Genomic DNA, 25,120 nt, shown 5'->3' on the forward strand with positions numbered 1-25,120 from the left:
CTTGCTCGTCTGAATGAGCCATTACAAATTCCTTCAACAGCCAGAACTTTCACATCACCCATTGTCAACTTGGAGGCAGTCCCATCCCCCATCCCCCGTCCCCGTTTTTTAGGTGTGTAATCACTCCAACTGTGTGTGTGTGTCTGAATGACCACGGTTAAATATGCAATAATAATTTATATAATTATTATTTATACCCCACCTATCTGGCTGGTAATTATCACTGTCTGTACTTCTCTCCAATTTAGTGACCTCACTGCTTATAATTCCATCCTAACCATGCGCAAAGTGCCCACAACTCATAACACTTCCTGTGCCTGGTGAAATGGGCTGTAGCCCATGAAAGTGATAAATGTGTTAAGTCTTTAAGGGGCCACAAAACTCTGCCATTTTTGCATCAGTTGTTGAGTAATCAAGTGAAGCACAGAATTTGGAGGCAGTCTAAAGTTGTGATGAGAAACTATTCAAATTTTTATAATAGCATTTTATTAGTAATAATTAAATTAATAAAATATAAAGATGTTTTCTTGAGGAATAAAAAAGAATCAGGGAAAAATCAAAAGGCATCACCGACATTCACCAGGGATTATTCAGATTCAGAGTTTTCTTCCACTAACTCAACTAGTGGAGCATGTCTGTTGGCCTGTGATCCTTCCTGGTAATGAACCTTCTTAATTATTCCCGCCTTTGGAGCCCGTATGGTATGCTGCAGAGAAAAAAGTATACATTAATAATATTAATATTAATAATAATAATAATAATAATAATAATAATGTTTTATTTATATCCCGCCCTCCCCAGCCGAAGCTGGGCTCAGGGCGGCTAACAACAATCAAAATAGTCCAACATTCTAAAAACATTCATTATAAAATTAATTAAAATCAAATTAATGGCAACCATCAAGCAAAATTCTGTGCAGATTGCCAGAGGAGGGGGTCAGGCTGCGCCCTGACCAAAGGCCTGGTGGAACAGCTCTGTCTTGCAGGCCCTGCGGAAAGATGTCAGGTCCCGCAGGGCCCTAGTCTCTTGTGACAGAGCGTTCCACCAGATTGGAGCCGCGGCCGAGAAGGCCCTGGCTCTAGTTGAGGCCAGCCTAACCTCTCTGTGGGCTGGGATCTTTAGGATGTTTTTATTTGCAGACCGTAAATTTCTCTGTGGGACATACCAGGAGAGGCGGTCCTGTAGGTACGAGGGTCCTAGGCCGTATAGGGCTTTAAAGGTTAAAACCTTTAGCTAAACAATCACTGTTTCTCTATTTAAAACTTCAAGTTGGCACCATCAGTTGTACAAATAAGAGCTATATATTAGGGCACCTCATTTAAAATATGCAGATCATCTATAAGCCAATACAGTGGTATCTCTGGTTATGTACTTAATTCGTTCCGGAGGTCCGTTTTAACCTGAAACTGTTCTTAACCTGAAGCACCACTTTAGCTAATGGTGCCTCCTGCTGCTGCCACGCCGCCGGAGCACGATTTCTGTTCTCATCCTGAAGCAAAGTTCTTAACCCAAGGTACTATTTCTGGGTTAGCGGAGTCTGTAACCTGAAGCGTATGTAACCTGAAGCGTATGTAACCTGAGGTACCACTGTACAAGATTCCTGTGCAGACATTATACCAAAAACCCATGGTTCAGGGCTCAAACGAAAGAATGCTGATTTACTGAACAGAAATTTTAATTTTTATCGATACAGATAAATATCCAAGTACAACAATGGATGCAGAAATGTTAAGGTAGGGGGGCAGGGAGAGCTACCTAGCGTCAGTATTGGATTCCTCTATTCCATCCCAACAAATAAGAACATATCACTTTGCTTTTAGGTAACCTTATCACAGCAACAGTTAAAGCTTTCCCAGTAGTAATGTATGGAAGTGAGAGCTGGACCATAAAGAAGGCTGATCGCTGAAAAATTGATGCTTTTGAATTATGGTGCTGGAGGAAACTCTTGAAAGATCAAACCTATCCATTCTTAAGGAAATCAGCCCTGAGTGCTCACTGCAAGGACAGATCCTGAAGCTGAGACTCCAATACTTTGGCCACCTCATGAGAAGAGAAGACTCCCTGGAAAAGACCCTGATGCTGGGAAAGATTGAGGGCACAAGGAGAAGGGGACGACAGAGGATGAGATGGTTGGACAGTGATCTCGAAGCTACCAGCATGAGTTTGACCAAACTGCGGGAAGCAGTGGAAGACAGGAGTCCTGGCGTGCTCTGGTCCATGGGGTCATGAAGAGTCAGACATGACGAAACCACTAAACAACAACAATCACAGCAACAATTATCTGCAGAGTAGGATGGGTCAGAGTGGGAAGTTAACCCTTTCCGTGCGAACGATGGTTATCTATTGCACTGTGGTGCATCAGAGCTATGGCGCATCCTCCCATCAGCCAATCAGGTGATCACACTGTCTGCTGGGGAGGAAGTGGTACCCAGACTCAGCCGAGGTTTTCATTCCTCCCAAACAGACCAGTGCCATGATAGCACTGCTCCCAGGGCACTTTTATCACAGCACTGATCGTTGTCCTACAAATTTCACAGATTTATACCTGTAAAAGCATATTACGAATTATATTCTATTGAAGACCACATTTTAATTACTTTGGCAGAGGTGGCTGGGACATTGGCCAAAGTTCTGGTAGGATGCTGAAGGTTCTATCACCTGGCCCTCCATGAACTGCATCTACCTGCCCTAGATTTTGTCTTTTTCTCCCCTGCTCCAAACCTTTAAGGCTAGACTGAGTGCTTAAGAGGATATTTTTGGGTTTTGGCTTTAGAAATTAAGTGTGTGTCATGCAAGGCTATATCAAAATGATGGGTCAAAAGCTCGCACATGATATAATGCTTGAGGAAAAGGGTCACTTAGCATCAAGTTACGATTTCTACTATTTCTGACACGGCACCACTTTTGTTTACACAATGCCCTACAACAGTGCCTAACAATAGTTCAGTGCGCAAGGTGGAATCCAGCATCAATTAATAAGGCAAACTGAGCCAGTTTGTTTGAGGTTATTATTAAGGAACCCAGCAAGGCCAAAACACAGTTATAAATGTATACCCTGCAACGGTTTAGATTAATTACTAGGAGCATTATGAAGAAAAAATGCAGTGGTTTTTAGAGAGATTCTTTGCTTGTTGGAATTTGTATAGCACCAAGCCTTGGATAGAAGAGAAATGCTTAAATGGCAGGGGGTGGGGGGCGAGGGATCATTTTTCTAAAATATAAAGAATATTCCAGCATGCAAACGCAATGGAAGATTTGCTCCTGGGAAACATTAGGACAGTTTGTTACAGCTAGAAATCACTCGTGCCAATAAAACCAGCACAATCCTTAAACAACTAGTCGGTTAACATACTATGCCTGCAACATTTAAGGTACACTTTGTATGATGTGCTAATAAACCCAAACCAAATCCCTCTTGCCTTCTCCATGTTTAAAATGTTATGATACTCACCTCCATTTTCATAGCTATCATAACCATCAGCGGGTCTCCGACTTGGACTTTATCACCAGCTTTCACAAACACCTAACAAATTGAAAAGCGAGTGAGAAGCCAGGTGTCACGTTCCTCCTATACAAATATAGTGCTTCTCTCCAAGTTCACAGAAAGCAATAAAGAGGACAAAAGATTCCTTGTGTGAGGATGAAGAATGGCAATCTTTTTCTAAGTTTACCTTTGCAGCTGGTTTCTCCAACACGGTGACATTTTAAAAGTGCACCTATGAAAATGTGCACCCAAAAATATAATTTGTTCATGTGAACATTTATCACCACGTATGTATTACAGAGGCATATGGACTAGGGAGGGATGACTGGTCATGGCTCTTGCTATATATGTATGTTCCAGACTGGTGTTTTATTGCAGGTGTGTTCTGCAATATATTCTTGACATAGTAAGAGTGTATTAATGATGGATTTATTTAGTTGTTCTGCTTTGCTTCACCAATGCGACCACATCATCGCTGTCCGGAGGGGCAATAGTGCAATGAAAGTGGGACAAAAAAACACCCCCGGAATATTTGTGGTTACAGGATTTCAGCAGGACACTACAGTATATGCACTGACTGGACATGAAGCTGTATGAGCATCCCGAAATATTGAAAATTGGGATCATGTATGACCACCCTGACAGCATCATGAGTGCATATCATCATGTATGTGCAATTAAAAAAAAAGTCCAGAGGAGCCCCCAGTTGCAAGTAAATCCACACCATGAATAACAGGCTGTAAGAATTAGAGAACATGAAATCACCTGCCATCTTTGTTTATGAGTCGTACTTAATGCCTGGCCCTTCATGGAATAGTCTCAGGGCAAGTTACAAAAATGCCACTATTAAAACAAGTACAAATAATAATAATAATAATATCATAAACTAAAGCCACAAAGCAAACTGATGAACAAAGCAGCAGCACAGAACAGCAATGCAGCCTAGAGGGTTTATAATGTTTGACAGCAGATGATGTGGACCAACAGCTAGTTGTGAGGACAAAGAGATTACAGTCAGATGGCAATGAAGAAGGAAGACAGCTGAGAAATCCTTTTCAAGGGAGTCCCAGGAAATTTACTTGAGGAACTCAATGAGCTTCAGTGAGAAGATCCATAGCAATGAACAAGCTTCTTTGAACGTAATCTTGTCTTCAATTCCCCTACGTGTCTTCCATACAAGAATGGGAGACTGGTGTGTTCCTGGCCATATTCTCAGTTCACATGGGGGGGGGTGAGGAGACTCATAAGATCTGCTAATTGCCTTGCATGAAGTAAGAACATGCTCCAGAATTTGCCGCAATGCCTCAAGATTCTTCACCAGAGCTTAAAGGAAGTGGCTAGCGGCAAAGTAAGCAGCAATCTACTGAAGGCAACCACACTCTACAGTAAGGAAGGATGGTAAGTAACCAGAAGTGAATGGCATGTGCAAACAGTCCCTGCAGGACACATCAATGCATCACCTTTGGTACAAAAGGGCAATGCGCCTCATATATTTATTTATTTCATAAAATTCATGTGCCAATTGTTTTTAAAAACCTGTAAAGCAGTTTACAAAGAGAAAAGGCTCTGCCACACCCACACACAGATCCCTCCAGAATTACCTTTTCTATTGTCCCCGTCATGGGGGCCACAGCCCCACCCTGATCTCCAACTGAACCCACTCCGGATAAATACTTTGGCACAGGAAGACCAATCTGCTCACTACCTTCCTGGAGAAAATAAAAATACACCACGAACAGATGAGCGCAACAACACTTTTTACAGCTGGTACAAACCTATATTTTCCACATCCTGAAATGACAGGTGTAACTAGGATGGACATTAAACACTTGATTTATTGACAAGGAGTTTACATGATGTTCACTAAGAGAACCATTTTAATTCCCTTTAATCACTTTTTACTGAAAAAGCAGCCTTCTGAGACCACCAACAGAATATTCCTTCTTATAAAGGAGGTTGTCAATGTAATTCAGAAAACACCAAGGTAATTTGTTACCTTATTTTGAATTTACTTCCCAAGCCTACTTAGACTTAACTTACTTCCAAGATGTAGCAATAACAATAATGTATGAAAAGGATGCAAGTCTAAGCCAACACATATTTTGGAAATGATATAAAGCATGAATATGAATGGGCTGGATTAAAAATGTGTAATTCCTCATGAATACATTTCAAATATTGCAGCCGTGATTCACAGGAGCTTACACAGACATCTAGTCATTTAGGATATTCTTTTAAATTTTAAGATCCATGCCCCAACTCCCCATCCTTATGACTTAAAGATGTGAGGCATTTAGCTTTACAAGCCAATTTATTCACTGAACAGTTCAGTATCGACTAATTAGCCTTAGCTACTAATTAAAGCTATGAATTTTCAAGTGTCACAAGAATATTATGGGTTGCTTACATAAAAGTTTAGAGTCATACATTCAGTCCCTGTTCTCCCAAATGTAAATAGATGTATCCAGATCTATAATTGTTTCCCTTTTTTAAAAAAACACTCATTTTCCTGGCTGTTAATTTATTCTCCAGATAAATCAAGTGGAAAATATTACCGGTGAGAAGAGGTGAATGGCGTCGCCCAAAATTACCACCTTGGATTTATGAACAACTCCGTTTACTGAACATCTTATGCAATCCAAATCACCATCACTCGAAAGATCTCCAGAAACATGGAAAGATTTATTCTGTATCTGAAATACAATTACATAGCATCAGACAATGAGAGGAGAAACTTTAAGGCTCACCAATATGAAAAAAGGCACCCATATGCCCCTTAGAAACTCTATCCTATTTGTCTCAGTCCACAGAGATGGGATTGGGTCAAATACATATAGGCCGCAAAGGATTTGCAAAAAACTACACAGAAAAAGTAACTCAAATTATATAGAGGATGTTTACCTGCATGTCATATGATCCATCACGATTGTAGGTTACGGTCATATTCACTTCTGTTAGAAAATAAAGATTTAAATTACTTCCAAGTGGGGTTTTTGTGTGTGTGTGTGTGTGTGTGTGTGTGTGTTTTTTTTTTTAGGGGAGAGGAGGAATTAAAACCCAAAAATAATGCAGATCCAATTGAGCTGCACCACTTTGAGGTCGCTCAACTCCTCTCCACTTATCTTTATTTTTAAAATTTGTATGCCACTTATCCGTTGAAAGCTCTAAGTAGTTTCACCTCCACTCTCTCTCCCCATTCTTCACAAGTGTGGGCTCCTTGTTCCCTTCGTCATCTTCCACCTTCTGCCATACTGTACCGCTACAGTGATTCACAATTAAACTAACGTGAGGCTGCCCTTGCACCTGATTCAGAAGTGGCTGAAAAGTACAAAATGTAGCTGCTAGGTTGCTCAGTAGGAGACACAGCTTTATACATAGAGTGGTACCTCGAGTTACAAACGCTTCAGGTTACAAACTCTGCTAACCTGGAAGAGTTAAATCGAGTTGAGAACTTTGCCCCAGGATGAGAACGGAAATCATGTGCTGGCGGCACAGCGGCCCCAAGAGGCCCCATTAGGAAAGCACACCTCTAGTTAAGAACGGATCTCCGGAATGAATTATGTTCGTAACTAGAGGTACCACTGTATTAGATATGCACTGGCTACCTGTCAGCTACCGAGCCATGTTCAATGTTTTGTTGTTAGCAGTTAAAGCCCTAAACAACTTAGGACTAGGCTACCTAGAAGGCCACATTCCCCAATACAGGCCAAGCTGATCTTTAAGAACTTCTGAGAAGTCACTGCCAGTTGCAGATGACCACTTGGTGTCAATGCAGAAGCAGGCCTTCTTGGGCTCAGTCTTGAATTGTGGCCCCTTGCAAGTGTGCAAAAAAGCAACTGCATGCCATTTTGCAAAAAAGCAACTGCATGCCATCAATTTTTAGGATGCAACTGCATCCTGAAATGTATCGTTTTAAGAGAGGGGTCGTGGTTCAGATGTGCTGCTTAGACAACTGAGTTCTTTTTGCATGTCAGGGCAGGGAAGGGTGTTGGAGAACTTCCTTTCTTTTCAGAAACTTTAGAGAAATAGAATGTGAAACTTGAGTAGTTTTCATGGGAAATAGCTTTCTGTGCACATATGACTATGTGCCTGTCTTTGCATGTGTTAAGGGTGTGTGACTGTGCATGGGTCTGGCCCCCATCCAACACTGAAACATATATGTAGCCTCCCAACAGCTTTCCAGCAGGGTGAAGCAGCCCTTAGCACAAAAAAGGTCTCCCACAAAATACTAAAATCCCTCAGTATTATACCTAGGGCACATCTAATCCAATGTAAGCATGCAGTAGTGGCAAGGCCTGCTTCCCGAAGTGTTGAGAATGTTGAACAGCATGAACAAAACAGGTCTTTGCAAAAACAACCAAGAAATATGGGGCAGCTCTGATGAAAGTAACAAAGAAAACAAAAAGCCATGCTTGCAGTTTAAGTACATGCCAAGTGATCTATATACCGTATTTTTCGCTCTATAACACGCACCCGACCATAACACGCACGTAGTTTTTAGAGGAGGGAAATCCGTAGGCATGCCACCCGTAGGCATTTCCTCCATAACACGCACAGACATTTCCCCTTACTTTCTAGGAGGAAAAAAGTGAGTGTTATGGTGCAAAAAATACGGTAAATCAATCCAATGTATATAAAAAGCATTTTGAATTATTGTACTATTGTATGTCTCTTTGTCCTCCTCAGCTATAGAATAAAGATTGCCACTCAAATTCTCGGCATTCAGAACTAAGTCACTTACTATTTTCACCATCTAAAAGAGTCAGGTTTCTAACGTAAGGTATATTTATTCTTCTTCCACTGCTGGATGCAAATGGAGAGAACTTATCTGGAATATAAAAAATGGAGGGAGAAAGATTCAGTTATTGCTCTACTGAAATGAATGGGGGAGCTCTTTCAAGCAGAGAATTCTGCTTGTAAGCAATTATGGGATCTGGAAAATTGTTGCTTATGAATGTGAAACAAATAAATAAAAGAGAAAGAGAGAGAGAGAGAGAGAGAGAGTGTACGCACACACGGCACATTCTTCCCTGTAACAGAAAGGATTCTAAAAAGCCAAAGATGCCTCAAGCCTACCTCCTGATTGCATTCTAAAAGTGTCGGTCACAATTTTCTCCCTCAGTATGAGTCCAAGCGCTGCCTGGCATAAGGCCACTTCAGATATTGCCTCTTTGGGTGGAAATAGCTCATCGTAATGTTGTGGGATAAAATTGGTGTGAACATTTCCAGCCTCAAACTCCGGGTGGCCTGAGAGGTCCAGCAAGAAATCAACATTGGTGCTTAGCCCTACAATCTGCCGAGGGAAAGGGAACAAAGAAAGCACACTAGGTGAAGGCAAGCCATTTGCCGCAGTCACATGCTCCAACAGGCATAGTCACAGATGATGGGAGATGCGGTCCAAGAACATCTGGAAGGCCACAGGTCTCCCTCCCCTACTTTATCAGAGAGGACCAGTGCTTTTTTTCTTTAAAAATGTTTAGGGGTACTCTCATTTTGGCTGCTCCCCCTCTTCCTCCCCCCCCCAACCCCCAGACGAGGGACTCAAGGTGGCGGAGCTTGAACGATGGCGATGGCGGGGTTGGCTTGAACAAGGAGGGACAAGCACTCACTGGCTGGCTCTAGCCCAGCAAGAGGAGAAGGAGGAGGACTGCCATCGCCTCCACCACGGCTGCCCCAGACTCCCCTCCCTGGGCACCAGCAGGGAGAATGACAAATGTCCAGTCCGTGCTGCTATTGCAGAGACAGCTGGTCTGTTGGTCAGGGCAACACAAAATGTTTAGGGGTACACGTGCCCCTGCGTCCCCCCCCAGAGGAAAAGCACTGGATAGGACCCAAACTTTATAAATCATAATGTCGTCTGTACTTACATTATATTGCCGAAGGCAGTATCTTAATTTCCTTAACGCTGCTTGACGATCCTCTGCCCAAACGACTAACTTGGCAATCATTGGGTCATAGTATATAGAAACCTCATCCCCTGAAACAGGAAGAGTTGGGGAAGCAATTTGCCAGAATGAGTAATTTAAAAAGGAGTCAGTTCGTACCCCGTTATTTCCTTTAGTCAGGTATGGAAAACCTGGTCAAGGCAAGGGGTAGACTAGTAAACCATCCCCTTTGCTTTTGAAAGTACGATCGCACCCTTAAAGCGAAAAGAATGTTCCTGACACTAATTTGCAGCAAGGAGGTTAAGTTTACCTTGTCTTACCCCGGTTTCTATCCTGGTGCAACTGTCAGAGGGTGGTGTAGACAAATGCAATAAGGGTCCAGCCCCCGGCATGAAGTTGTTGTTTGGATCTTCGGCATAGATCCTAGCTTCAAAAGCATGTCCATTAAGAGAGATCTCTTCCTGAGCCAAAGGAATCTTCTCCCCTGAAGCAACCTGTAAAGAAAAAGAGTTTTGCTTTTTCTACAGGATTGAGAATAGTGTCTTTGGACTGTGAGGGTATCAAGGAATCACAGAAAAACCGTGCAGCAAAATTTGAGTAGTAGAAATCCTTGAGGTATTTGAGGTTTAGGGTTTACACTGCACAAAAAAAAAGAGGGTTCTTGTGCCTTTGACAGCTGTACAGCAGACAGAAAAGAAGGTTGGCAATTCCTGCTTTAAACTCTCATTCACAAACCATCTACAGAGCAACAGATTGAATTCTATAATACCTGCAACTAGCTAATCCTTCCCATTTTTAATTCTCATGTCAGACTGTAGCAAACGTTGTGTGGGAAAGCACTCACACAGTGGAATAACTTGAAGCAAGTCTATCCCAGATCCTCGTTCACGTTTTTGCCAATTATTTTTATTGGTTTTCCAGATCTCAACCCAATTATACAAAATATTTCCCAATTAATACAATTTTGTTCAAGTGACTTCCCATGTGCCGTTCTTGATGCATCCTTAACTTCTAATATTACTGCATTTACATACTCTCATTCAATGCCCAATTTAGCATCAGCCCGGACAGAAACAGTGAGAATTCACTGTCCCAAGGAGAAACTTTCCCACGCTCCTGGTAAAAAGCAATGCTTGGCTTCAAATGGAGGCACAGGCAGAGCATCTTACTGGCATGCACAAAGTCCCTGGTTCAATCCCCAGCACCTTCAGGTAGGGTTGGGAATGCCCACAGTCTGAAACTCTATAGAGAGCTTCCGCCAATAAGCACTGACAATTCTGAATTAGAAGGACCAAGGGTCTGGCTCAGTATAAGTCAGCTTCCTATGTTCCTATGGATGCTGCCCTCATAAGCCCTTACCTTAAGTTGCCACTCTACCAAGTCTGTCCCAGTGATCATTTCAGTAACTGGGTGCTCCACTTGCAGCCTGGTGTTCATCTCCATGAAATAGAAATTATGTTCACTATCCATAATAAATTCCACTGTTCCTGAAATATTTAAGATTGGTACATTTAATAGTGATGGAAATGCTTTCTCTAAACAAAGTCCCAGGATAACACTGATCCCAGCATAACACCATTGTCCACAGAGTTTGCTGTCTGTTGTCAATATGAAGCATCTTAACTATATTTTTAAAAACCTGATCCAAAACCACAGCTTGGAAACCCTCCAGGAAGTATAACATCCTAATCCAGTGGAAATATTTCTCAATCAAATGCAGCCTTAAACCTATTTAGATTCTATTTAGGCTTACTGTGACCACACAAACACACTGGCTTCAGAAGAGAAGCTTGCAGTCACTTTGCCCCTCCCTGGGCTTTTGGGGACAGTGCAGGACAGCCAAAGTTTGGCACAGCATGCCTTTCAAACCATAACCTGCAACCATAGGACAAACCATAGGACAAGCTTTAGCTACAGATCGTGGTTAAGGAGTAGACATCTCAACCACGAGCCTGGCTTTGAATGACACACTAAGTCAAACCTGGGCTTAGCTGCTGCACTGCACTGACTTAAAAACCCCTGGGAAAGCAAAGTAGTTGTGATATCCTCCTTGAAAGGCAGCACATTTGTGCTAAGTCATGTTGGCTTGGAATGGTGTGCAATTGGGCCAGTGGCTGGCTGAGCTTCCCTTATTCTGGACAGAAGCAGTGAGGCAGATAACAACAACAACAACAACAACAACAACAACAACAACAACAACAACAACAACAACAACAATAATAATTTCCCCAGCCACTCTGGGCGGCTCCCAATCAAATATTAAAAACACAATGCAGCATTAAACATTAAAAACTTCCCTAAACAGGGCTGCCTTCAGATGTCTTTTAAAAGTAGGATAGTTGCTTATTTCCTTGACATCTGATGGGAGGGCGTTCCACAGCGCAGGCGCCACCACTGAGAAGGCCCTCTGCCTGGTTCCCTGTAACCTCACTTCTCGCAGTGAGGGAACCACCAGAAGGCCCTCGGTGCTGGATCTCAGTGTCCGGGCTGAACATCCCAGGAAAATAAAAGTACAAGGTGCAGAGAATTATGAAGGGCATGAAAAGAAAGCCAAAAGGCAGGAGACTGAGAGGGGAAAGGCAACAAGAAATGAAAGGGCAGAGAGAAAGGGAACACACAGCCAAGAGCCACAAAGATAAAGATGAGTGACCTTTGCATATTCACTTAAAATAGCTAGCTAAATCTTTGGCTGCAGACTTCACATCTAGATTGAAAAAATAAATAAATGTACAGACAATATTATTCTGGGTGGTGTTTTTTAAATCTTTCCTTTGCAGTTTAGAATTTTAACCACCCAAGTTAGAGCTAGAATCACTTTATAAACTCTACCGTTCCACTTAAAGCAGCCTTCCTCTAAACATGCCTCCCATATGGGTACGTAACTTCCAATGTGAAACTAAATACAGGACTAAAAGGAAGTTAAGTTTGCAATACCTGCTCCAACATAGTTCACAGCTTTAGCTGCCCTGACAGCTGCCTCTCCAAGTTTCCTTCTTATTTCAGGCTTAATTCCTGGCTAAGAAAAGGTTGAAATGATGTTACTACATTTATACCACATTTCTGTGCTTGTATGCAGGTATCATCTATCTGGGGAAAAGCAGATTTTTAAAAAAACCCTCTTCTTTTCACATGCAGTTATTCAAGCCACATTTCATCTACATAAAATGAACCTCACAGAGAAGCTGTACCAGAACAGATCACCTAACTGAGTGCTGATGGTTTCAAAACCCTGCAAAGAAAAATATCCAGCCCCTTTAAATATAAGCATGTTGACAGAAGGCTTAACATGTGTGCACAAATAAAGTCTTCTGGAACCGCATGCTGAACATAATCATCATCATCATCATCAACTTTTATTGTGCTAGTCATAGGCCATAGCATCATTCAGAAAAATAACAAAAGGAAAAACAGCAATAATCACAAAAATCATTAGGCACCACACATACAATATAAACCACGGTCACAACTATTAAGATTGTTTGTTGCATAAAACAGAATAGCAGAAGATTCTCTAGTAAAATGTGCCAAATTAAATATCCGAATCCCCTTTGCAGTTGACCGCTATTTTATCTAGTTCTTTCCTCCTGATCTTCTTAGCTGCCAACGCATAGAGTGCTACTTTATAAGTTACAAAGTCGTCAGTAAGCTGAACGTAATAGAGACATGGTAGACCCAATGAGGCATCACCCGTATAAAACACATTTCAGGAATAGCTTAGGTAGCTCAGAAAAGCCCAGATAAACTAACAGAACATTCCAGAAAAAAGTAGCTTCTCTAGTAGCTTCAGAAGTGTGTGCATGTGCTATACAGTTTAGCAACAGGATACTGGGGTAGCAATCATGATTTCCAAACTCAATGTGGTTAAAAAAGAACAATAAAAAACCACACACAAAATCCCATGTTAGAAGTGTTTGGGTGTCTCTGAAACTAGTATTATATTCTGCAAAAAATAATAATATATACCAAGAAGCCATTGGTATCACATGTGAAAAACAAAAAATATGTTAATAAAGTAAACAAAAAAGGGATTTACATCTATTTCAATCACCTTTTCAGAAACTAGTCACTCACCCCTGGAGCTTCTTCAATAATTTTCTGATGTCTTCTCTGTACACTACAATCTCTTTCAAACAGATAAACTGCATTGCCATGCTGGTCTCCAAACACCTGAACTTCTACATGCCTGTTTTGGGTGTAAAAATTAACAAATAAAGGTTCAGCTGTAAATATTAATAAATAAAGGTTCATGTCCATCAGTGCCAATGACCATTAGTGCCATTTTTTAAAGAGCAAAGTGCATTATTCCATCACGGTAGTCTGTGCCACTTCAAGACAACTAGCACAACCTATCATACATTAAAGATAATCTTATTTTTCAGAATTGGAAACAATGTTAAACTTCAGGAAGATCAGTGTTTTCTTCTACCCTTCATCATACTTAAAATAACTTTAAACATGCTAATCTCTAACATCATATTCTAGGAAAAGGAAGGTCTGTGCACTTAAGCAAACATTTTCAAAAGCACACTTTTGTTTTTAAATAGTAGTAAATTATCAGAGAGAGAGAGAATTCAGAACAAGGTCAATGTGTCTGATGTCTGCAATATCACATACTAGGTCTTGACTCGTTATCTTGTGCTAAAAACCCTAAATGAACGGAAGAATCAGAAAGACAACCAAGCATGTGATCTGAATTGTAGTAAACTGTTATCCTGGAACGTAAAGTGCCCCGTTTAAGAAATTTTGATAGCAAGCTACACTTTGCACTGTCACAACTATATATGTCTATAGGGCCAAAGTATATTCCAGAATAATTATCACTAATATATTGGAATTAATACTCTACACTTCAGAATGCATTTTCACACATTATGTGTCACGAGGCTACCAGATAACAAAGTATACACACATAAATAAACTATTATTGCCTGCTTTCTCAGTGTATGTAAGTTTTGTTCTCACAACTGTTATCTTGAAGGACCTGTGATTTGCAATTACTTTAAGGGGGCTTCACAATTGTTAACACAGAGAGATCACTATAACCCTGAAATATTTTATTCTGTAGTCAAGTCTACTGTAGCATGCACCATACAACCCAGCATGTGCCTTCTAAATAGTTCATTGCTACTATTAAAATATATAGTACTATACATTGCGGTCTGCAAGTATCTTGAAGTGGGAAAAAGTGATAAGAGAAAGAGGGGTTTTTTTGGGGGGGGGGTGAGATAGCTGCATCTCTTACGATCATAAATTCCTCACCCAGCAAAAACAGCAACTTTGGGAAGGTCAGTGCCATGTCCCAAGAGCTCTAGGGAAATCGTCTATCAGGCATCTTCAGTTTCCCTTGCTCAACGCCCCAACAGCCACCCAACTTTGACCTCCCTCCAGCCAGGGCTGGATTTTCCAGGGCAGCAGGAGTGCTGTGCACCTACCAAATGTCCCGAACATGCTTTTCTGAGATGGGGGGGGGGGGACAAATTCGCTGCTGATGCTTCACCTGCCGTAGGACACACACTCAGAGACACCCCCATCAATTCTCCTACTTTCGTTCTACAAACTCATTAAAGAGATTACAAGCAGATGAATGGTTTGGTTACCGTGGATTATCTACAAATTTCTCTATCAGCATGGCATCGTCGTTGAAAGACTTCTTGGCTTCTCTCCTGGCTGATTCCAATTGTTCCTTAAACTCCTTTTCGGAAAGAGCAATTCTCATGCCCTACGGTGTGACAAAACCAGTATATTAGAATAATATTGAGCAAAAATTAGTGAGTGAAAAACAATAGGATTTCCCAAATCCTTTTTTGCTAGGTTGGTTTACGATATGGATGAATCACTCACGCAAGTACTAACTTTGAATCAGCTACTGTTCAGGTGCCACTGAGTACATAACATATAGTTGTAATAACTTTGAGGAGGGACCAAACTGGCAACCACTGTCTCCCGCTTTCCTGTTAGGTGCATTACGACCATGGTCAAAACATGCAATATGGCGAAGTTGTATGAAACCAAGTAATTCAGCCTTGGAGAAGGTTGATTGCCGAAGAACTGATGCTTTTGAATTCTGGTGCTGGAGGAGACTCTTGAGAGTCGCATGGACTGCAAGAAGATCAAACCTATCCATTCTGAAGGAAATCAGCCCTGAGTGCTCACTGGAAGGACAGATCCTGAAGCTGAGGCTCCAATACTTTGACCACCTCATGAGAAGAGAAGACTCCCTGGGAAAGACCCTGGTGTTGGGAAAGATGGAGGGCACAAGGAGAAGGGGACGACAGAGGATGAGATGGTTGGACAGTGTTCTTGAAGCTACTAACGTGAGTTTGACCAAACTGCAGGAGGCAGTGGAAGACAGGAGTGCCTGGCGTGCTCTGGTCCATGGGGTCACGAAGTCAGACAAGACTAAACGACTAAACAACAACAACAAGCCCTGGTGCTAATGGAGAGGTGACAGCTAGCAATTTAAATAAGGATAAAAGACAACTGAGGCCCACATGCAAATGTTGCAACATGGAGTGCTCTGGCTCATGCTTCCACCAGTCAGCTAGTCATCATGTCTTTTCCAGGACACGCCATTCCTGTGCCTCCCTGGTTTTCTGTTTCTGTCCCCCCGTCAGCATTCTGTGCCCACTGAGCAGCCACAGTCCTCATTAGGCAGCTTCTGAAGTCCTGTTGCATGCTTGCCCCTGCCCCCAAACCCTTTAAAGGTAAAGGGACCCCTGAGCATTAGGTCCAGTCGTGGCCAACTCTGGGGTTGCAGCGCTCATCTCGCTTTATTGGCCGAGGGAGCCGGCGTACAGCTTCTGGGTCATGTGGCCAGCATGACTAAGCTGCTTCTGGCGAACCAGAGCAGCGCACGGAAATGCCGTTTACCTTCCCGCCAGAGTGGTACCTATTTATCTACTTGCACTTTGATGTGCTTTCGAACTGCTAGGTTAGCAGGAGCAGGGACTGAGCAATGGGAGCTCACCACATCGAGGGGATTTGAACCGCCGACCTTCTGATTGGCAAGCCTTAGGCTCTGTGGTTTAACCCACAGCGCCACCCGTGTCCCTTTAGGTTCCCCCCAATGAGGGTTTTATTTTTATTTTTTTTTGTATTCCTGCAAACCTGAATATGAATGGTGCTGTTTGAATACATAGATTCTCACAAAGTGGTTGAGTTCACTATTAATGCACAGCAGGACTGACTATTCTGTGGTCCTCCAGATGTGGCTAAAACTGCTCCCATCATCCTTAACCACTGACCATGCCAGCTGAAGCTGGTGGGAGTTGTGGTCTAGCAACATCTGGAGGACCACAGATTAGCCACCCTTGGCATATAGGATAACTTTGTAGCGTGACCAGGGTCCAAGATGTCAGGCTGGCACAGTGATTGGCACATTACACCTTAAGCATTCATTTACTGGAGCTGAAGATCTTTGCTCTGTTCTGTTTGTACAGTAGATCAGCTGAGGATCAAATTCCTTTGCGCTTACCTTTCCTCCACCTCCACGAACTGCTTTGATCATGACTGGATACCCTATTCTTCTGGCTTGCTCTTCCAAGCAATTGTCAGACTGATCTTCACCATGGTAACCTTCGACAACAGGAACCCCGGCAGCAGACATGATAGCTTTGGAAGTGCTTCAAAAGAATATTTTTTGATACTCAGTGGCAATGTCAGTGAGGGCTTATTGTTACACATCTCATCGTCTGCATTTTATTCCCACAATCTAGGACTCCTTCAAACATTACAATTTTCTCATGCAGAAAGAAACTGTATTCCATGCCATGTATGCATGCTGGGAAGCCACAAGGGGCAAACTAGAACTTGCCGGTATGTGAACATGCAGCATATAAAATGCTTATCTGATCAGCCCATGAGATTTAAAACAGTTTTAGCACATGGGAAATTCCTGTCTGTTTTATTTTTCTTTATAGAGTTCCTCCCACAACTCTATGAGGGCTAAATTCAAAAAGCGCAAATTTTATGCTTGCATAAGAAAACTGCCATGTCACGCTCTGAAATCTGATTCTAGTCTTGCTCTACAGCCTTGTACACAGTCAGATTTCCTTCCATGCTGGTCATTCCCACAGACCAGTGACAACGCTGTAGGCTTAATTCATTGCACATACAGAAGAGGGGATGGGGGAGCCCAAACACAAGGCTATATTAACAGCCTTGCCCAAACTGGGTAACCTCCAGACACTCTGGACTACAACTCCCATCAGCTGCAGCACCTGGGGCTGATGGGAATTGTAGTCCAAAACTTCTGGAGAGCACTTGGTTGGTAAAGCACCATCACAACCAGACACAAAACCATCTTAACCATTATAGTAAACATCCCTGTACAAAAAGGTTTAGCCGTGAAGCAAAACAGAGTACCTCTTAATGCCCATATCTCTGATGGCAGATGAAGGAGGACCTATAAAAATGATTCCTTCTTTGTTGCAGAGCTCTGCAAACTCTGTGTTTTCTGACAGGAAGCCATAGCCTGGATGGATAGCCTAAAACAGGAAGTATCAAGGGCATATTGTATGAGACTGGCAGGTCTCACAGCACCCTGCATGAGCTTTCCCTCAATTAACTATTTCAGAAGCTGCACAGAGCCCCAAATCCAGTGACCTAATATCTGATGGATGTTGTTCATCAGAAGGACATTCCAATGCTCCACAGTCTGCCTTGGTTTCTTGTAGCTTTCTTTGAAAGTCAGTGAGGAACATAGATTCAAGTTCTGGGCTTGGATACTGGAAATACCGTTTTATTAACTGCTTATGGCAGGCATAGGCAAACTCAACCATCCAGATGTTTTGGGACTACAATTCCCATCATCCCTGACCACTGGTCCTATTAGCTAGGGATGATGGGAGTTGTAGTCCCAAAACATCTGGAGGGCCGAGTTTGCCTATGCTTGGCTTATGGTACACGAAGTCCTATACTTTTATATCTAATGCACAAATTTTCATTTGCTTCAGTCAGCACATGTTGCGTCATTGAAGTGTGACCAGGACCCTGGGTGCAACTATTAAGCTCTGCCCAAGCGCAGAACACCGCAGGAGCATCAGCAGTGCTGCAAGAACACAGCCTTCCCTAGCTCAGCTTTATGGGAAATGACCACAGCTCAATGCATGTGGAATAACTTAGGTTCAGTTCCTGGCATCTCTCATTAGAAGGTGGTAGGAAAGTCCTCTGCCTGGAGAGCTGCTGCTGGTCAAAGCAGACGATGCTGAGTTGGATGGAGAAGAAATCTGATCTGGTATAAAGCAGATCCCAATGTAGCTAAAGCCCTAATAATTAATTTGAACCATTTGTTTACAGCATTCTCCACCAAACGGGCATTCAAAGCAGCAAAATAAAACAACAAACCTATGAAATAAACACACAATCCATGTTTTCTGTTTTCTTTTTTAAAAAGCTAGACATACAACCTTACAAACTTAAAATGAAAGCTAAAATACCAGCAAATGTATAAACAAACAAAACTAACTGGAATATCAGAGTCAAAAGAAAATAGCAATGTTTTAGCTGAATGGGAAAGCTCATGATTAAGATTAGAGGATGAGAATCAAAATCTCAGGATTGTGGATTCCAGCCTCACGTTGGGCAAAATATTCCTGCATTGCAGGGGGTTGGATTAGATGACCCTTGGGGTCCCTTCCAACTCTACAATTTTATGATTCTGGGATCCTATTATTCTAAGATATCCTTGGTTTCTGGTGGAAAACACTAAGGAGGGAGAGAGAGAACACACTCCCTGTAAAGTTCAGATGAGCCACACAAGTAGCTTTAGTGGAGAAAGGCAAACGCGAACAGGAGTGCAACCCCTAATGTCTTGTGGGGGATCCAAGGAAAATTATCTGATTTAAAGTGAAGTTCATGTCTTTCTAACTGTCGAAATGATGCATGTAGGACTCCACATTTACCATGTTGAGAATCTCTTCAATTGTGGAACTACAGAACTCTGTGCTCCTAAGTTGCTCCTAAGGCCTTGACTGTCCCGTAAAACTCAATACTGAATAGCATCCAGAGTTGACATCTATTTAAAAATACATGTATAAGCAGGTTGAATGAAGAAGCGAATTATAATACATACGTGCGCTGCTGACTTTTTGGCCACCTGCATTATCTTTTCCATGGACAGGTAACTTTGTTGAGATGGTGCTGGACCAATGAAATACGCTTCATCTGCCTGTAATGAAATAAAGGGACCTGTGTTTACATTATTATTTGGCTACATTTCAGACAACTGCAGAACAGCTAATTTTAGAGCTACATTCCAAGACGCCTTTTTTTGGGGGGGGGGACCTTAAACAGCAGAACCGCAATTGAATCAGAATTTATAGACTACTTTGAGTTCCACTGAGTATACAGAGACTTATACATAAGAAACTGTGTAGGTCTGAAAATTTAAAAGAAAGAGCCCTTAACTTGAGTCTGCAATATAAGTAAGAATAAATCTGTATATTGGCTTTCCAACATATTCTGGGGAACTGGAATAAGGCTAGATACAAATAAAGCAGGACTGAGTCATTAATTTCCAGATGTGGAAATGTTTGCATTAATTACTACAGTCGTACCTTGGAAGTTGAACAAAATCTGTTCTGGAAGTCCATTTGACTTCCAAAATGTTCAGAAACCAAAGCGCGGATTCTGATTGGCTGCAGGAAGCTCCTGCAGCCAATTGGAAGCTGCAGAAGCCCCATCGGATGTTCGGCTTCCAAAAATAGTTTGCAAACTGGAACACTCACTTCCAGGTTTGTGGCATTCAGGAGCCAAAAGGTTTGAGAACTAAGTTGTTTGAAAACCAAGGTATGACTGTACAAGCATTTTCTGTTTCTTCCAAGTTCAGTTGTCCCTTTCTTTTAAAAGAAAAGATGTCACTTCAATTTACAATCAGAAAGCTGATGCCTGCAAACCCTGGGGAACAAATTTGCCACATGGAGGGGAGAAGGCAGAGCAGACAACCGAGTTTCATATGGAACAACAACCCGACTCAGTTTAAATCAGCTTTGCATGTTCAACTTAATTCCGCTTCTTCACAATTGTTTTCAGGGTTGGCCCCTTACATGTTTTAACGAATGTGTGTTTTACCATTGCTACATGCATTGAATTCCTGTCAGCATCACTGTAAACGGCCACAGATTTCACTCCCATCTTCCTGGCAGTCCGCATCACTCGGCATGCTATTTCACCTCTATTTGCCACAAGGACTTTCTCAATATTCCTTTGTCCTGTTTGTTTGTTTTAGAAAAGGAGAAAATAAGTTTCAAAAGTGTTAAACCATGATTGTTACTGCTAGAAGTAGCACAACTTCATTCCTATTATTATTTTTAACATGTCTTCCACATCACGAATAAAAGCTTCTTCGCTTAAGGAAGTGGGTGCTTGCAGAGGTGGGGGTTTTTTGTGTGAGATGGGTGCTCCTCGTGCATGCAAGTTTTTTGCAGCATCAACACAATATGGTTACCATCGAAATGTCAGCTTGTGTATTTCTCCCATTTAATCTGGATTTACCGTTTCTAGAGGAAATCTCAATACACAAAGAAACACTGTTGCCATCTAGCTCCTTGCCAAACTTCAGCAAGCTCTTTGCAAATAAAACTTTCAGATGCAAGCACCCAGGGTGAGCATTTATTTTTTTAAAAAAGCAGAGCTGATGCTACGAAAATGTTAACATTAAATACACATTTTTTTTCTGTAAATACAATAATCCAAACAGTTCACCTTTTGCAGAAGAGTATTTTCTGACTCTTGTTGTCCAGATCCATTTTCTGTAAGAGGGAAACAACATAGTATAAAACAAAAGTAGAAATTTAGCCGATTGAGCTATTCCTGGGGTGGAAATAAAATGCTGGGTACAATTGTTAAGGGTAGAGGAACCCAATAAGAAAAAAAAATCCTGACTGATCTATAACAATTCCTTTTGCAGTTGAGCTACTACATGGTAACAACAGATCTGAAGAACATAGCTGTGTGAATGCAGCACTTAAAATGTACACTTGGCCATATCTACATGGCTGACAACAAGACATAGAGGAAGTGTCAGGTGTGGTTCCATGTAAGTTAAGTGTAAAGTAATGGATGTAGGGACAACCCTAACTTCACCTATGTGCTGATGGGGTTGTCTGAACTGATGGTAACTAACCGAAAGAGAAATCTTGGGAGTCAACAGAAATGTCAGCTCAGTATACAGCATCAAGTATGAAATTCCAGGCTAGGAAGCAAATAATAATAATAATAATAATAATAATAATAATCTTTATACCCCGCCCATCTGGCTGGGTTTCCCCAGGACAGAGAACAAGACAGTCAGTGCTGCATTGCATTTTCTGTGGTGAGGCCAAATTTGGAAATACAGTGGTACCTCGGGTTCAGTGCTTAATTTGTTCTGGAGGTCCGTTCTTAACCTGAAACTGTACTTAACCTGAAGCACCACTTTAGCTAATGGGGCCTCCTGCTGCCACTGCACCACCGGAGCACGATTTCTGTTCTCATTCTGAAGCAAAGTTCTTAACCCGAGGTACTATTTCTGGGTTAGCGGAGTCCGTAACCTGAAGTATATGTAACCTGAAGTGTATGTAACCCGAGGTACCACTTACAGAAAGGTAGCCGTGTTGGTCTGCCATAGTCAAAACAAAAAATTTTTTTCCTTCCAGTAGCACCTTAAAGACCAACTAAGTTAGTTCTTGGTATGAGCTATCGTGTGCAACATAAACAGTACAGGTACCACTGTACTGTTTATGCCATCTCAAAAAGTATGCCTGATGTTTTATAGCTCTATAATGATTTCAATTAGAAGCACAGGGAGCTGCCTTATCAAATGTCTGAACACCAGTTATGGTTTGCAATATTGTCTCACCTACAGGGTGCAGCTACTTCGGTCCTTGTCCTACTACACCCCTACTACACCCCTGCCTAGTTGTTTTGAATTCACATGTTACTGGACTGGCCATCCCAGGGCAAAATCCCACACCCATTCAACAATTTCCACAAGGACGAGCCATTTGGGGTGTCTGGTTCCTTCTAGCAAACAGGTAGCTTTAAAAGAAGTTCAGACCAATTCACAGAGGATTAGGTTATAATTGGCTATTAGCCACAATAGCTACCTTCTACCTCCACTGTTGGAGGCAGTAAACCTCTGACCGATTGCTGGGAATGGCAGATGTGAAGAGCGCTGTTGTGCTCATGTCCTGCTTGTGGGCTTCCCATAGGCACCTGGCTGGCTACTGTAAGGACACAATGGTGGGACTGGATGGGCCTCTGGCCTGATCCCACAAAAGCTCCTCCATTATGTCCTTGAAGAGTATATAGAATCATGGAATTGTAGAGTGGGAAGGGACTCCCAAGAGTCCTCTAGTCCAGCCCCTGTAATGAAGGAATTTGCTTGGCTCTCTTTACAGATGACGGAAACTGTTTACCCATGCCAATCCAGCGACATAAGAATACAGCCTTAAGCTCCATTTCGCCCAAACACCACCACCCTTCTTCCAGCTGCTCCATGCAGCCATGCCATCCTCGTGTTTGCCAGGCAAGCCAACCTCTGCAGACAAAAACACAAAAACCTAACCCACTTGTTGGCAGTAATGTTTTGTAGCATCACCGGGACCCTATGGTTTTCCACACGCAAACCGTTTATAGTAACACTGTCGCCACAAAGCAATGCCCTTTCATTTTTTTGCCAATTATTTTTATTGATCTTCCATAATTTATTTTCCCCCTTCCTTTGCTGCTCCCAGTAAAATAACTTTTCCAACTATCATTTCAAAATACATTCACCCCTTCTCCCCCCTACACATCACCTGTTCAATTACCAATTTCTGCTTTTATACATTGTTATAACCCAGGCATAGGCAAACTCAGCCCTCCAGATGTTTTGAGACTACAGTTCCCATCATCCCTGACAACTGGTCCTGTTAGCTAGGGATGATGCGAAAACATCTGGAGGGCTGAGTTTGCCTATGCCTGTTATAACCCATCCACAAAATAGTCAAGTAGGGTAAATCCTCTTCTCTCTATCTATAACAGTCATTCATCAGTTTTCAAACATTTCCTTCCAATACCTCTTGAGTAACACTTTGCCTGAGAAAAACAGATCTTGCTTCCTCCCGGACAACATACACACATTCCTCCAATGCTCTTTCAAGCTGCCAGCTGGTCAGGTGAAATCTGGCCCTGGCACACCTGTATTTATTTATTTATTTCAAGATCTGGAAGATCCGAAGGAGCCAGAGCTGCTTCTTATTAAATGCGAGCACTGTTTTTAGACTATTTGATGAATTATTGTATTTTAATATTTTGCTGGAAGCTGCCCAGAGTGGCTGGGGAAACCCAGGCAGATGGGCAGGGTATAAATAATAAAATATTATTATTATTATTATTATTATTATTATTATTATTGAGTTCCCATTCCCCTCGCACACAAACATAACCCCCCCAAATACCAACCCAGCAACTTTGTGGAAATTAACAGTGGAAGTATCCCTGCTCTACTCTGCCTCGGACGAAAGACATTGCGGGAGTGTCCTGCTTGTTATTGCGGATTGGAGGGTGGTATAAAAATGCACTCTGTACATGCTCAGAGGCGCCCTCTTCTCTGGGGCCGCCGAGCCCCGGGGTGAAGCCTCGTCGCTTTCCCCCTCCAGCTGAAGGAAAAGCGGGGAGGGGGAGGGATGCTGCGGCTCAGCTTCCCCTCCGCCCCGCACCCACGACGAGGCCCCGAGGCGTCGGCCTTGCCCGCCCATTCCTGCAGGGCCTCCCTTCTTCCTCTCCCGCTGTGCGCGCCCCGTCCTCCCTGCCGGGGCCCAGCCGCACTCACGGGCACTGCAGCCCCCGCAGGGCCTGGAGACGCCACTCCGCCGCCGCCAGAGCAGAGGCCGCCATGGCTGCTGAGAGAGCGGTGCGCCGGGCGGGAACGGGAGGCTGGGCCGCGGCGGCGGAGGGGCCTATCAGGAGGGCCCGGGAGGAGGCAGGGCATGGGCGGCCCCAGGAGGAGGACGACGACGCGGGAAGTGGGAGCGCCCTTCTCCCGGCCGAGGGAATGAATTCTTCCGTTCCCGCCTCAGGTTGAGGCGGCGAAGGTGAAGGGCTGTCGTCTATCTGAGGGGGAAAGCAGAGAGCTGCTTGTGGCCACCTCAGAAACACGAACACTTGTTATTTGTCTGCAAGTGGTGTTTTTTAAATAATAATAATGTGAAATATATATATCTACCAGCGAGCCTTCTATGTAGAAGTTATAGTAAGAATAATATGAAACAACGCAAAACAACAAATAATGGGTCTTGGTCACCAGGTACAAAGCAAAATGAAGATGATGATAATTATTCTATATGTATTTATAACAGATATAAATACCTGTTGGGGGCTCGAGACAGCTCACAGATGAAAATAAGAACAGCTAAAATCGCGCATATATATAGATATAGACATAATGTGTATAAGGCGGAAAATAAGGCAGCATAGATAGATAGATAGATAGATAGATAGATAGGCCTGATGTGTATAAAGCAGAAAATAATAGCATGTTAAATAACCAAGCTGAAAAGATGAGTTACAGGGCAGGGTGGGTGTTCCTTCCAGTGATTGTTAACAAAAGAAAAATACTATAAGCTAGTCAGCATCAAACTATGTTTCCTGGTTTCCCCACACATCCCAGCCTTGTACAAGTTTATCGGTCAAAACCAAGTACGTACCCTGTTGTATCATTTGCGAAGAGTACAATTCCCGCAATCTTTGGATGGAGGGCAGTGTATACATTTAATATTTTAAAAAATAA

The 25,120-nt window shown here is 42.5% G+C and overlaps 1 protein-coding gene across 1 annotated transcript; it reads right to left on the minus strand.

The window, feature by feature from the left end:
* Nucleotides 1–469: 469 nt before the first annotated feature.
* MCCC1 (methylcrotonyl-CoA carboxylase subunit 1) lies at nucleotides 470–24,409 on the minus strand. Its single transcript, XM_053390659.1, has 19 exons — nucleotides 24,164–24,409; nucleotides 21,073–21,119; nucleotides 20,440–20,579; nucleotides 19,442–19,537; nucleotides 17,734–17,855; nucleotides 16,844–16,991; nucleotides 14,967–15,088; nucleotides 13,441–13,552; nucleotides 12,304–12,385; nucleotides 10,729–10,856; nucleotides 9,680–9,863; nucleotides 9,352–9,461; nucleotides 8,561–8,777; nucleotides 8,226–8,312; nucleotides 6,386–6,435; nucleotides 6,040–6,177; nucleotides 5,086–5,193; nucleotides 3,452–3,523; nucleotides 470–706 (listed from the first exon to the last, which is right to left on the minus strand). Exons 1-19 carry the CDS (start codon nucleotides 24,226–24,228, stop codon nucleotides 587–589), a joined length of 2,148 nt encoding a protein of 715 aa, XP_053246634.1. The 5' UTR covers nucleotides 24,229–24,409; the 3' UTR covers nucleotides 470–586.
* Between the last annotated feature and the right edge of the window lie 711 nt (nucleotides 24,410–25,120).

This window comes from Podarcis raffonei, chromosome 5 (genome assembly GCF_027172205.1).
Source record: "Podarcis raffonei isolate rPodRaf1 chromosome 5, rPodRaf1.pri, whole genome shotgun sequence".
In the NCBI taxonomy this organism is placed as follows: Eukaryota; Metazoa; Chordata; class Lepidosauria; order Squamata; family Lacertidae; genus Podarcis; species Podarcis raffonei.

Bases quoted from the DNA above. Each gene is read 5' to 3' on its own strand.
- MCCC1 (XM_053390659.1), bottom strand. From the start codon at position 24,228: ATGGCGGCCTCTGCTCTGGCGGCGGCGGAGTGGCGTCTCCAGGCCCTG. The intron at 13,553-14,966 runs GTAACCAAACCA...CACCCAAAACAG, and splicing joins AAATTTGTAGATAATCCACG to GCATGTAGAAGTTCAGGTGT. The intron at 707-3,451 runs GTGAGTATCATA...TTTTCTCTGCAG, and splicing joins TGATAGCTATGAAAATGGAG to CATACCATACGGGCTCCAAA.